Source organism: Ruditapes philippinarum, unplaced genomic scaffold, assembly GCF_026571515.1.
Source record: "Ruditapes philippinarum isolate M1 unplaced genomic scaffold, ASM2657151v2 ctg6104_1_1_1_1, whole genome shotgun sequence".
In the NCBI taxonomy this organism is placed as follows: Eukaryota; Metazoa; Mollusca; class Bivalvia; order Venerida; family Veneridae; genus Ruditapes; species Ruditapes philippinarum.
Window position 1 is genome coordinate 6,093 of NW_026855481.1, and position 15,234 is coordinate 21,326.

General features: G+C 32.1%; 1 protein-coding gene across 1 annotated transcript; it reads right to left on the reverse strand.

The window, feature by feature from the left end:
• Positions 1 to 4,232: 4,232 nt before the first annotated feature.
• Positions 4,233 to 6,855, reverse strand: LOC132743513 (uncharacterized). Its single transcript, XM_060732044.1, has 6 exons — positions 6,803 to 6,855; positions 6,477 to 6,523; positions 5,821 to 5,981; positions 5,272 to 5,427; positions 4,624 to 4,673; positions 4,233 to 4,342 (listed from the first exon to the last, which is right to left on the reverse strand). Exons 2-6 carry the CDS (start codon positions 6,512 to 6,514, stop codon positions 4,304 to 4,306), a joined length of 444 nt encoding a protein of 147 aa, XP_060588027.1. The 5' UTR covers positions 6,515 to 6,523; positions 6,803 to 6,855; the 3' UTR covers positions 4,233 to 4,303.
• Between the last annotated feature and the right edge of the window lie 8,379 nt (positions 6,856 to 15,234).

Below are 15,234 nucleotides of genomic sequence, written 5' to 3' on the forward strand. Positions count from 1 at the left end.
TATAATTTTCACGGATAAATCAGTAATCCACTAAAAAGCATAAATAAGATATAATAATAGTTATGTTATAAACAAGTGACCTTTACAAAATAGTGATATAATAAAAACACATGTACACGCTACAAGATGTTTTTTTTTTCTCCAAATCCTCCAAATCCCAACATCGAGACGCTGACTAGACATGCGCAATATGTATGTATTTATAACCCGACTAAAAGCAATGTTTACTATTCAGTCATACCAATTCACGTAGGCAATGATAGGGGCAATCAGTTGAGTAACATTTTATAAACTTTTGACACAATTATATATTACATGTATTTCAAAAAAGGAATTGACCTAGTACATATGTTCTTTCAAGGATAGGCTTTAAGAATAATTAGATAAGAGCTTTAACAATTAAAGTTAAATGGAAAGTACTTAAGTAATTATACGAGTATAACACTTCATCTCACATAAAAGTGCTATAAGCCCTTATAATGCGACAGTCAGTTTTAAATACAAGTTTAGGCATCAATCATAAGGAAAATGAATGCGATGTCACAGTGTCATTATCAATTTGTATCTATTACTACTCCCCCCTAAAAAACAACAAAATAAACCAGCATATATATCTAACACAAGCTATTTTATTACTATTTGACCTGACAATTTAGAAATGAATATTGGTTACGTCAGGTGGTTGTTGTGCAATCACACTACTTTTTTTATCATACTAGATGTACCGTTTTTACTTTCATCACAAACTTACGGTGCAAATGGTATTTTGCCAATATGTTAATCAGTGTCGAAATGACATAGAGATACTACTAATACACGACTCTGATCTCTTATATCTATTATTTGTGTAGTTAATGCTTCCGCTGGTGGCATTTTAGCATACACCTCTAATGCATGGAAATCAAGTCTTGGTAATAATTTCAGGTGAAAAGTTTCTACGAAAATATTAATATGTGTATCAATTTTACTAACAGTAACAACAGACTTTAATGAAAATGCCCTATATATGAAAAAATTACTTGGAACTAAAATCATAAAGTTATTCTTTTTTTAATTGATTTACTTTTATAATAACCTTGAACCTGTTAACATAATTCATCAGTCGATACCCTCAAATATTATATATGTCACACACTGCTGTTCATCTCTTAAAGCTCCACATTGGAATGGAATCGTACTTTTATGCTGTAATCTTTTGTCTATGAATATTATTTTTGAAATGTAAATAAAGATTACTACGGTTAAGGCTTTCTTGAATAATGCAAATTTACGTTAAGAAAATCAAGCAATTTGGTACGCAATGAAAACGTTTAGCTAAATGGAAGCTAACAAAATGGACCCAGATGTTGCCATATTATTGGTGTATAAATACAACGCATAACTTATACCACTGGCGTGTGAGTTGTTGCACATTCCATTACCTATCATGAACGGTAAAACAAAGTATGTTATTTAACTTGCTATTTGTATTTTGTTCCCATTCCTCCCGATTGATTGACCTTTTCCAGATGCTTTACAAAAGTTTACATACAACAACGTAGAATGTATAAATATTTTCAAAGTTAAGATAAATGAAAAGTACATCCCATTATTTGACAATATATATGCGAAATGATGATGCTCGCGCGACAAATGAAAAGACTAAGTTGTCTAAATCACTAAACTGATATGATGGTAAAATATATGGAAATTAAAAGAAACCAGATTAATTTTATATAATTAAAACCTGAAAAGCGGATGACAAACAAATTGCATAATGCTATTTTAATGTAAATATAAACTAAATAATTTATTTTTTTTATATATTATTATATTAATTTATTACAAACCTTTTCATACACGTTAACTATATTTTTATTTAGAATAGAACGAGACCTTCTGCGAACAGCAACTCCAGTGCTTAAACAGCAGACTTACTTACCCTTGATACTAGTAGTTAACAAATATTTTAAAATTAAAGCGGAAAAAATTTGAAAGTATATTAGTTTGGAGAAAATAAAAATATTATAGATTCAAAGGGGAAAATAATTAGGCAGAATGGCTTCCAGAATTATATGTCCTCTATAAGTGAATTTCAAGTTTGATAGTAAATAAGTACTCATAGTTTAAATTTAATCATTTTGATACTTTTTGAGAAATGTACTTAAACTAAAGATTAGCCAATCTATTTAAAGCAACAATAACTTGTAAAAAAGTGATCAACGTCTCCTGCCTAGGAAAAGTTTACATAAAGCACATAATAGCATTTTTTTCAAACGTTTGAGATATGGATCTAAATGCTATATCTGCACATGCAACATGCAGCAATAATTCATCATAGAAATATAATGAAATAACTTCTGTGTATTTGTCAATAGAAATAGATTTAAACAGTTTATTTCACTCAAAATAAGTATATAAAGGGAGTTAATTTTTTAAAAAATAACATTGGGTTGTGGATCTTTTGCAGTGTTCTCTCCCTGACTATTTATATTTTAGTTTCACTTCAATTTCTCTAAAACCTCAGGAGTAATTCTCTGGACAAGGAAAATACTGACCATAGCTTTGACCTCTAAGTATGACCTTTACTTTGGTGGACGGTGTTTGGCTGCTGCGTTGAAAGTAAGGTCGGGATGTTGCGCATGAAACATCTTATATTTTGTCTTATTTTCATCATCGTAGTTTCGACTTTTCACTATCGTATTTTCGACCCTTCATCATCGACATCTTATCTGTCCTGTCTGGCATGTTCACAGAGGTCATAATAACGGATTAATTTTTTTTTACCAAGGATACATTACAAAGAAGTAATTATGTCGGATTTTGATCACGATGTTAGCATAAGGTTAGTACATTTTTGGTTTGCATTAACTGTATGTATCTATATACTAGCCAATGGTTGTCCGTATTAGCGAGTCCCTAGGAGAGTATAAGTCATTTTATATTTTGGAGGTTAGTGTAAGAAACAGATATAGAAAGGTGACCCAATTCGAGAAGCTTCCCCTGCTTCTTTAACACGCCAAGTGTTTTAGCCTTATACAAGGGTCCTCGGTTTAATGTCTCATCCGAAAGACTAATTAGTAACTTTAGTTGGACAGCCCGGGCATCGAACCAACAATGTCGAGATTATAGGTCTCGCGCTCTAACCGCTTGAGCTATGCGGGCTGGCTTATCTGTTTCGGACTTCCGCACGCCTGGTAAATGATAGAGCTACCTCTTTCGGAGGTATACGGTAAATCGCTCTGTCGCTACTTCCGAGCTAGTGCTTGTCGCTAGAATCAGCTGTCAACAAAGGTAAAGTGTTTTCTTTTTCATATGTTTTGTAAACACTACACCAAATATCGAAATTCTAAGAATTCTATACTATGTCAATTTGATTTAAGTTTCCAGTAGGAGTAAAGTTGATAAATGTGTGTTTGAAATGTAGTTGTAGCGACGTTTCCCAGTCAGCGAATTTAGCGTTGAAATGGACCGTTTTATCATGAAAGAGATGATTTATTCTCCCTTTTTTTCATTTAAACAGAGATCCAAATAAAAATCGAATACGTTTTATGTAGATATTAGGTCTAGAATGCAAATAAGATTTTTATTGGAAAAAACAATAGTTATTAAAGAAAATATATGATATCTATTATGCGAGACAGCTTTGTCGTGAAAATCTTATTTCCATTCTAGACCTAATATCCATATAAAACGTATTCGATTTTAATTTGGATCTCTGTCGAAATGAATAAAGGAGAATAAATCATCTCTTTCATGATATAACGATTTATGACTAGTAGATTTATGACTAGTAGATAACCCCTATTGATTTTTAGGTGACAAGGTCACGGGGATTTTTACTTTATAAGCTTGTCTGCTCAAATGCTTAAGAATGTCTGTCCGCAGTGTTTTGATTTTGACATTTTTATATTTGAAGCATGTAGAATACATAACTTAGCAATGCATTGGCTTAGTAACCTCAAATTTGGCAGAGAGGATGTCCTTGATCTCTTAATGGACACTGTTGATTCTGACAAAGTTGTATGCGGGCACGCCATGACAGTGGCAATTTTAGTTAATCAACAGAATAGAGTAGTTCCATATAACGCATCCATACAGTTCTGGTAAATGTTAAAATAGTTGCTGAATAGAATTTTATTTATGAGAAATTACGTATTGATTGTTAAAATATTAAATAAGATCCTATAGAAAATTTAAAAAAAGACGATATAAATTAAGCATAACATCAAATTAAGAGAAACAAAATGAGAAGGTCTCTGAAATTTATTTCAAACTGATTGATTCAGTTTTAAACAAACATTAATTTCAGTATGTTCGTTCTCTAAGGAGTGTGGAGGTACACCATAATCTTCTCGAAGAGCTACAAAATAAAATGTATTTCGCAATAAACTGAAACACATTTTTTTTCTTCAAATTATTAATGATGTTTTCATTTCTAAGCCACTGTGTCGTCACTGTTTGCAATTTATTTTCTTTCATTTCTATGATATGCGTAAAATATTCCAGTAACTGCAATCTCTCTATGTCAAAAATGAAGAACCGTTTTTTTTTTTGTGTGTGTATTAAATAATAGATATGCTACTTACTCAATTACTTATATCAGGATAAATATATGTACACAAGGCAAACTCGACAACATACCTTGTCATAATAAGAGTCCAGTTCTTGAATAGAAATTTCTCCATCTTTTGCTGAAAATATTTTTGACAGTTTTATTTTACAGCTTATTTCGCATGTCACATTGCTTACCGAAATGTTCTTTTTTTTTGGGGGGGGGGGGGGGGTGTTAAAGGAGCTCTACTGAGATCCAAAATCATAAAACTTAAAATTCTTATACAGATCAACAGGGGCATATAAGAACAGGAAAATATGTGACAGATAATAAAGAAATATAACGCCGATAGTCAGAATTGAAGTCAAAATCTTTTGTTATTGTTATTATTATTTATGATTCTTAGCATTTCTGTGTCATTTGTTTTTTTGTTAAAATGACAAATCTAGAAAATTGGAGTGAATGAATGATCTGTAATTTTGCACACAAGTCATTGGTCAAAACCTACATCAAATCCTGAAGACAATCCAGTCCTTTCATGTAAAGAGAAAACTCAATGGAGTCGAGTAAAAGCATGGTGACACGGACAGTATATTATTGCATTGTTTACCTCTATGTTGCCATTGAAAAAATGAAAATACGCTTTCATAAGTGTTATCGAATTGATGTGAACAGACTAAATATGAGACATTTTCTATGTATATTAATTTGCATAAAAAGTATTTAAAAAAACATACGGTTGATATCAATTTCATGAAATTCTTCAATCTCATCTCGCACTTCCAAACAGTCATCATGATCATGGTCAAAGTGGTTAAACACTGACCATGCAAACTTAAGAGACTCGTGCTGTCGTATCCTTAAGAACTCATGAAAGCTAACGCAGCCATCCTCTACAAAATATTTAACAATAACATATTAAAACAATTGCTAAACCAATGTCTATTTGCATTGGTTATTGTGTAGATTTTCTACTTATTGATAATTATTTTGTTATTGTTAGATATTATGATGATGATTAATTTCGTTTGAGACATACATTTAATGGGAACTAAATAAATATTGACAGGCTGTGTTTATATTAATTTTCTGTATTGTCCACGTGATTCAAAATGTGGATTTTAAAAGATATAACATAGCGTGCACGTGCGTTTTAAAACTGGCAAGAATTATCATATGTTGAATATATATATAATTTCAACCGACAGGCTTTTTACCAGCATAGATAAAAATATCGAATAAATCATTAATAAAACACTTATATGCACGAGTATATGAACACTTACTATCATAGTCTTGTCTTTGAATGCGGTTTTCAAAGTCCACCAGTTCAACAAGTCCGTTATTGTCATAGTCCAACTCTTGGAAATTCTTGTTTAAGTTCTTATTAAATTCATTCAATTCAGCTGCAGTACTGCCAGCATTTTGGCGTTTCAAGCATGTTACTCTGTCAAAATATTTCACATATGTAATGAACTATCTATTGTACAAAATTTATCATCCTCCTAAAATTTCACTTACTTGCATAAGTAGTTTTTTAAAGTTCAGTGTCAAACTATATTTAAATTTGATAATAGTATAGAATCTACGAAAAGAGCCATTTTATTAAAATGCTATTTATTGAAATTCACACATATGTTCACCTTCAAAGAATCAGCTCGGGTACTATTATTCAATAACTATAATGGCATAAATAGGCTAAGCAAATATATTTGTATGACGAGCGCATAAAAGCCGTAACAGTAAGCTATAAAATTCTGTGTTTTACATGAACAAAACAAGCCGGAAGGAAAAATACAAAATGTATAAATTATATATATACATATATGTGAATTGCGTTCTTTTGTTATCTTTTTCATATCAAAACATATAAAATGCGGTTTTGTTTTTTTTCACCTTCAATTTTATTTTAATCTTAATAATTATCTTTAGCTATCCTTACCCGCCAATAAGAAGTAAATAAGCGATATGAATAAGCATCTCTGCGACCTGAAATAGAATAGTTTAAGAACATTTTATATAGATCATCTTGCATAACAAATAATATCTCGTACTTTTCTTTAATTTTTCATCATACACTTGTTATTAATGTTACCAATTTATTGTGAAAATTAGTTTTGCACGTATTTATTATTTAAAAATTGAATCAATGGAGTTTAGTTTTAATATCCGTACGTGTATCTAATTCAACCTTTCTATTCACAAGAGTTTTCTGTAACAGTTTATTTTAACTGAGGTTAATAGTGATTGCAAAGCTCCACAAATGACCTTGATAGATATGTACAACGTTTCACTTTCTTTTCGCTCTGATAAAACTTCAACCTATGAATACCAGTAACATTTGTACTTACATATTTCATTGATGTAAATCACGTGACTTTTGACGTGTTATGGCGCACAAGTATCGAATTCAATCAAAGTACATGTAATTGGTATTTTTCGTTAGGGAACTTACGCAAACCTCTCATACAATATACAATATAATACCTCAGCACTTGCTTTTTGCTTACAAGTATAGTTTGGTTTCGATGGCTGTTTTTGTTTTCCAGTTAAGGGACATTAGATGAAACTCTCCAGCTAATTTACGAGAGTCGGTCGGTCTACGCAGCTGCCTGCGTGTACCTGAAATAATTAAATATACCCTAAATCGTGGTTAAGGTGTCTGCCTCTCAACCAGGGATCATGGGTTCGAGTCCTCATCGATTAATGACCAGTACTGGTTCTTTCAGGAGGCAGACTCGAAAATGATTAATATAAGTTGCAAAAAATTGTTTCGCAATTGAGCTTAGATAAATATGTTTAAACCAAAGCTATACTACTTGACCTAAAATGACTAGGTTCATAACTCATTCCCCTACATTAATTAAAAGAATTATTTTCTATTGAACATTTTGTCCATGTTTTAATTTACCTACGCTTTACCTGAAGAAACTTTTCAAATTTTTTTAATTGTTTCTTACTATTTATCAACCAAATCACATATGACAGTGTTCAAACCTGTGACATCCAACGTACCAATATAGTTACCTACCTATTATTCATATATGATTATATGAAGTGTAATATTTAGATAACACGTACTAAATAGATTGAAATGCAGGCTATTGTGTTTTGAGAATAAAGCATTAAAGCAACACTAGGTACATGTTAATATACATGAACAGAATTATCTTCCTGAGATGATATATATAATTTGTTCAATAATGACTGGTCTGAAAGTAAATATTAAGTCAGACCAGTCTTGTAGTTTATCGTTAGTCATGTTTTATAAAAGAATATACAAATACCGTTTTTTACTTTCCTCTTGAAAACTGAGGCAATATTTTTCTCATTGTAGAAATCATTTTAGGATTATTCGAGATCTGCGCGTCCTCAAACCTAAATGAGTTCATAAATACTGACCCTTGGAATGCCTTAAGTTTTTGTTTTGCTGCTATTTTGCGATAGAATTGAATTTTAAATTGAACTGTATCGTTTAAAATGGTACATATGGTAATTAACAACAAATGCTAATTGATGGTTTCTTTGGGCTAGATGTAATATTGAGAAATTGTTTATTTTCTTTAACAGCTAGTTATAGGCAGAGTTCAAGTCATTGAAAATGATTCTAAGAACTCTGCGGTACAGCTTTCCGGTATTCGTTTAGAAACATAAAAGCCAAACCAATGTGCAGTAGTAGAAATCAGAACTAATTAAATGTTTATAATAGTTAAAAAAAACATTAGAGAATTAAATGCATTTTTTCATATCTAATAACAAAAATATTTTCCGGGTGTAACAGCATCATGCATTTGCATTATAATGTCACATTCAATACACTAGCACATTTCTGTCATGCATGAATTTGGAAGTATTCCTTGATTGAAATGCCTTAATTATTTGTATTGAGCGTGCCCTGCTATGAATTTAGAACAGTCCATTACTTAAATGTTGAAGGCATTTCAATCACGATCAAAATATAAAAATATGCAAACAACACTATGTAGATCCTGGATGTTCCGGTGTGAACATGTAATAAATTTTGACCCCGTTAAAAGGTCATTTTTCAATGTTGAGAACTGAACCTCGGCCATTTTTCGACGTTGAGAATTGGCCCTGCCTACTATTCAATATTAAAGTTTGATCAAAAAAGCATTCATTAAATTTTGATCAAATTACGGTCATTTTATAACATTTAGTTAAATTTTAGTTAAACATCTTTTTGTATGATATACCAGGTGATAAATAATATCTTCTGAAGGTATTACATTGTCGCAGTATGACCCAATTCAAGTTTGCTGAAACTATTCAAAGTTGTGCATTTTAGCTTGTGACATTCACAAGTCTGCTACACCCTAAACACGGGTGGTAACCGTTGCCGATACAATACACATCTCGCAACGGTTACTCCCCCTGATCAGCACAGAAATGTTGAACGGCTGTATAATTCATTCCTTAAGTACCATATAGCTGTCCATTATCAGTAATTGCCAAATTGTAATTAGCTCCTCTTGATTAAAATGAATAAATAATCTGACAGGAATATTTAGCATTATTATTTTGATCACTAGTTGGGAATTTTTATGGTGGGTAGTCATTAAATAATGGGAAGGCATCAATTTTCAACAGAGTCAAAATTTAGTGTTACACAGGCAGGCTTCCTTGCTGTATGTAGTGGATAACCACTTTCAGTTCCAGAGTACTTAAACCTTCACAACTTTTCTGGAATGTAACCCAGGTTAAATTAATGTAGACTTGATCTCTTAATGACCTTTAACATACAAAGGGCTAAACCTGCAAAACTTTTTTGAAACAAAATTGTTGACTTGGTCTCTTAATGACCTTTAAACAAAGAACAACAAACAAATTTGTTTTGGCCTATAGCATTCACAGCTACTCAACTAGGGCATTTTATCAATCATGCAAGACATTCCATACATGATACAAAATGAAATACATGTACTCTTTTCAAACCCATTTCAGATCAATGAGTGTTTTATTGAATAATTTCAAGTATCCCAATTTAGTCATATCAACCCCTTTAGATAACCCATATCTATCTTCCACATGCAGTGTTAATGATGATTTGTACAACAATTATTATCTAAAGGACTTTTAGTATTAATACAGCGATTTTATTCTGGTTCAGTTAACTGGTCAAAGATATTTGTATTGGCCATAAGACAGGCATCAAAATGAGTACATGGATGTCTGACCACAGGTGTCGGTGCATTGATTGGTTATCATTTCTCTTTTTTTGCAGAGAGTGAAGGAAATTGAATTAAAAGCATATATCAAACATCCATGTGAAAAATACTGCAGTTTACATTGTTTTGGAGAGATAGGAGGGTTGTAATGGGTGAAAGGGGGAGGGGGGTTAGTGACCAATCAAAGTGCCGAACACCTGTGTGCCTGAGAACAAATAATAAGTTGATAAGAAATCACCCCTTGAATATCAATTTTATTTATTTTCAACACTGTTCATACATTTTCAAACTAAATCTTCTTGTTTTATATGTGATTAATGTATAATAATGACAGGAATTACAACACAACCTCTGAAAAAACATCCTCTCTCTACAACAGTATCATTTCTTTCCCAATGTAAGACTTCACAATAAATCAAACCTCTGAAGAACAATCCTCTCTCTACAACAACAGTATCATTTTTATTCCCAAAGTAAAACTTCACAATGATTTAATATTCTGTATAGTAGCATCACTCAGCAGCAACCAAAATTTGTGTCTCCAAAAGGGTGGTTGCTATACAGAGGTTGTAATGTTATTACAATTCATACAAAAAATTTTATACATCTATACTGTATATAAAAAAAAATTATAGTAAGAACACACAAAATTTAACGAAGGAAATATGTGTATTTAATATTTACTATCTGAACATCTTCCTGTGTTGTTTGTTTTGAATAATAAATATTAACAGAATGTTTCATTTTGCTGTCAAGAAATTTCTAAATTATCATGATTTCATACCCATTCAATTTTGTTATTATTTGATCTGATGAAACATTTCTGGGAAGCACAGGAATAAACATAAAAATATTGAGCCGTGTCATGACAAAACCAACGTAATGCGTTTGCGACCAGCATGGATCCAGACCAGCCTGCGCTCCCGCGCAGTCTGATCAGGATCCACGCTGTTCGCTTACCAACTCTTACAAGTAGAGAAACTGATAGCGAACACCATGGATCCTGATCAGACTGCGCAGATGCGCAGGCTGGTCTGGATCCATGCTGGTCGCAAACCCATTATGTTGGTTTGTCGTGACGCGGCTAAAATGGCGATATTGAACAGTTTGTTCCCTAAAGTCATTAAAATTTATAGGCCAAAACACTTCTTTATGCAAGGGCCAAAACTCAGCCAGCCATAAATCATTCATGTGTGCAAGTACTTGAGGTACCAATCAATCCAGTAAAGTTTCCATGAAATTGCATTAGTAGAATATACATGTAAGAAGCAGTCCACACAAATCTTTAAAAAGTAAAAATTATTAAAGAGCAATCACTTTGACAAAAATGAATGAACTGAAAAATACGGAATGCCGTTAGGGCCATCGCCTATGAATGTGTTAATCTGAAACGCGATAGTCGATAGTACGATGATGAAAGCACGAAATCACGAAACTACGATGGTGAAAACACGATAGTACGATGATGAAAACGCGATAGTACGATGATGAAAACGCGATAGTACGATGATGAAAACACGACAGTACGATGGTGAAAACGCGATAGTACGATGATGAAAACACGACAGTACGATGATGAAAACGCGATAGTACGATGGTGAAAACGCGATAGTACGATGATGAAAACACGACAGTACGATGATGAAAACGCGAAATCACGAAACTACGATGGTGAAAACGCGACAGTACGATGGTGAAAACACGATAGTTTATCGCGTTTTCATCATCGTAGTATCGTACTGTCGCGTTTTCATCATCGTACTTTCGCGTTTTCATCATCGTACTTTCGCGTTTTCACCATCGTAGTTTCGTGATTTCGCGTTTTCACCATCGTACTATCGACTATCGCGTTTCAGATCAACACATTCATAGGCAATGGCCCTAACGGCATTCCGTAGAAAAATGCTGATGATGTGCTCAACTTAACTTGGTACCAATTGTTCCCATAAATTTAAGTTGAAATTGCACCAGTTGTTTTTTTGAAGTAACCCAGACAAGTTTTGTGACAGACGACGGAGAAGTGATCCCTATATGTCACCATTACTCTGTAGCAGATGACACAAAAAATATATTTATATTTCAAATTAACTTAATAATTAGAATACTAAACAAAATGAATAAAAGTGGAACAAACAATCAACACAGAATAAGTTTTAAGGTTTTATTTAACGATGATACAGACATTTTGACTCTCACAATATTGGTCTCAGGTTTCTAAACCAATCAAAATGCTTCATCTTTGTATTGTTCCTTTTACTTATTACGAATTTAAGAAGACAATATAATAACGAATGTTTCATTTATAGTCTTTCATAGTTTATGGTCAGTACCAATCATAAACAATGTCTATATGGATTCTATTATAACTTTTTTTGCATGGAACACAATTGGAACAACAAGCTGTATTTCTCAGACAGCTACCATGCTTCATGTCACAGTATCAATTCACATGGAAATACTTACTCAAATGTTTAACAGCTTGTCCAGCAAGAATGCGTCCTGAAAATGAAATAATATTTTATCATTCATCGTGAAAACTGTCTTTAGAGAAACAATTCTTACTACTTGAAGTTAAATTATGTCCATAGAAGTCTTGCCTTTGTTATTTATGGCTTTATTAAAAGACAGCTGATCACACTGAAAATAGAGATAAAAATCATACTCTAAGTATATTATTAACATTTATGCTTTTTCAAAAGTTTTCTTTATTCCGTTTCAATCATGATTCCCATTATTTCTTAATCTAACTAAGACTTTGATGGCATTAATTATATAACATAAATATACTGTATTATATGTTAAGAATGCATTTAAATATGTCAAGTTAAGAAAAGAAACATTGATGACATCAATTAATATAATGATGTCCAGTAAATTACCTCATTCTCATCTAAATATAATTTTAATAATTCATCTTCTATAACAAAATCGTAATGGAAATCAATATCAATTTTGTCATCATGTGGAAATGCACTTTCTTGCATTTCAGACTGGTGATTCTGTTAGTTTTACTCATGACGGAAATTTCATTTGGCATGGAGGGTGCCAGACGAGTCACATGCTATACAATGACATTCATAGGATGGTGTTAATTCACCGTTATGAATGAAGTAATATCATATGCTGTTGTAAGAAAACGGTTATGTGTGTTGAATGACATATATTTCCATTAAAATATTGTTTTATTAAGGTAAAGAATTTAAAATATGATTGAATATGGTAGAATAATGCAAGAAAAAATATCTGACATAATTATATTTGTGGTTCGGATTGGAATATCCTTCTCCTGGGAAGCCGCTCATGGGAGTTTTACTGCCTAATTGGCGGTTCCCCTCGGAACCGATATTCCGATCTGAGCAGATATTATTAGCCCATAATACAGATGCTTTGTAATTTATCACTGACAAGCTTAGGGCCTTTATGCAAATCAGAACTAACTGTGCCATAATTAGTATTTTTATGAGCATTAACATTCTGCAAAAGCACAAGGATGCCTTTAAAAGCATAAAAACAAATTTGTGTCCATGGGGGCATGGCGGGGTGTGTAGAGAGGCATTTAATTCAGTCAAATCAGGATTTTTGAGGATTTCATAGTATTTTACTTTAATTTTTTATTTGAAACATATTTCACAGCATGCATGCACTTTAGTTTCTTAGAATCATCAATATTGCATGCAAATTGGCCCAAAATAAAATAAAAAGTTAAAACACTATTTTGAGCTCAAATCATACTTACGTATGTAGAATTGCTAAAAAACTGACTTTAAATTTAATTCTAGTATAACATTGTAAACGTCAATACCAAGTAATGGCCAGCAATGTCTCCCGATAGAGCATATGTGGGATGTGCTTGGCAGAAATGTCCGACGACATCACGCCCCACAGAATATCCTCCAACTGACAAATGCATTGATAGCGGAATTGAACAATCTTCCAAATAACCTTGTTCAACGTTACGTCAATTCTATTCGTCGACGCGTTGACACACTAATGAAAGCCAGAGAGGGCCACAACCGATATTGAATTAAATTAAAAGGAAAAAATCGCATGCATGTTAATGAAATGACTAAAACCTATCTACACGTAGTCAGAACGCTATAGCCACAAAATTGATAAATTGAATTTGACCCTTTCCTTAGAACTAGCATAATTTAACTAACTTAAACATAATTAATAAACAACAAAATGCATATCAATGTTGTGCATGCATCTCTTTTTCATGCCCAACATTCGTTTTTACATTTCCGTCATCGATTTCTTGAAAATAGTAATAAAATATACACTGTCAGGTTTCTATTTTTGTTGAGTGTATATTAAAAAGTGAAAATAATTTCAGAATTATAAAATTATGCTAAAAGCAGAAGACCATCTATTTCGTCCATATACAATATTCATTAAAACTGGTAAAAATAATGTGGAAACAAATAGTTGTGTCATATAATTATGTAAAAATAATGCAAATATAAGCAGAGGTAAGCAAACTTACTTATTTAGTGTACATATTGTTAATTGGATTTTGGCTTTATGACAACATCTTTTCAAAATCAAAATGAAGTTAACGCCGTACCCCTGAAATAATAATATCATTACATATATGCAAAACAATTAAAATAAACTATTAAAAAATAAGAAAGAAAAACCTAGAAGACTCATTTAACAATAAAACATGAAAGTATTCAGAATTCATTGTACTTAATTCGTCGCAATTAAAAAAGTGGTAATGGCGTTCCATGGTTTAAAAAAACTGTCTAAAACGACTTCTTATTAAAACACATGTTAAGCCGTTTTCGAATGTTTAACTTAGGCATGTGTTAATATGTATGATTAAGATAAGTTAATCTGTTTTCCATGAGTACAGATCGCTTGAATCAACGTAGATATTAAAAGATGAATTTCAAATGTTCCCGCTTCAAAACTTTGTACAACGGAAAAGGAAATGAAGGTGTATATTTTAGCTGTGCATATTATACTGTATGCATTTCTATATTTGACAAAATATCACGCGATTAGTTACATATACACACATGTTTATGGCAGCTAAGAGCATGCACACACCGCGGGCATAGAATATATTTAATTAAAGCGAGACACTGTTAACCGTATTTGACCGAGTTACCGCCGACATTTCGTGGATATATTCTACAAGAACTTTTGAAAAAAGTAGATCTAATATTTTTCAACAAAAACAAAAAATAAACTTAATAGGACCAGGTACGTATATATATAAATATACGTACCTGTTTCGGACCTTACATTCGTGCAAAGTAATTTCAAATTCCTTTGATAAATTACAAAGTTATGGACCGGACACGAAATGTGACAGACGGACGAACGGACAGACGGACGGAGCCTATTTCTATATCCCTCTTTTTTCTTCGAAAAGGCGGGGACTAGTACTAGTCTTACTCCCAGTTTTTTAAACTATTTTATCTCTTATCATCTTGTTTCACTATTAACATTTTAACCATGACTAGAAGACATTTTCAGTCTCACCTTCCAAGCATGTCAATGTTT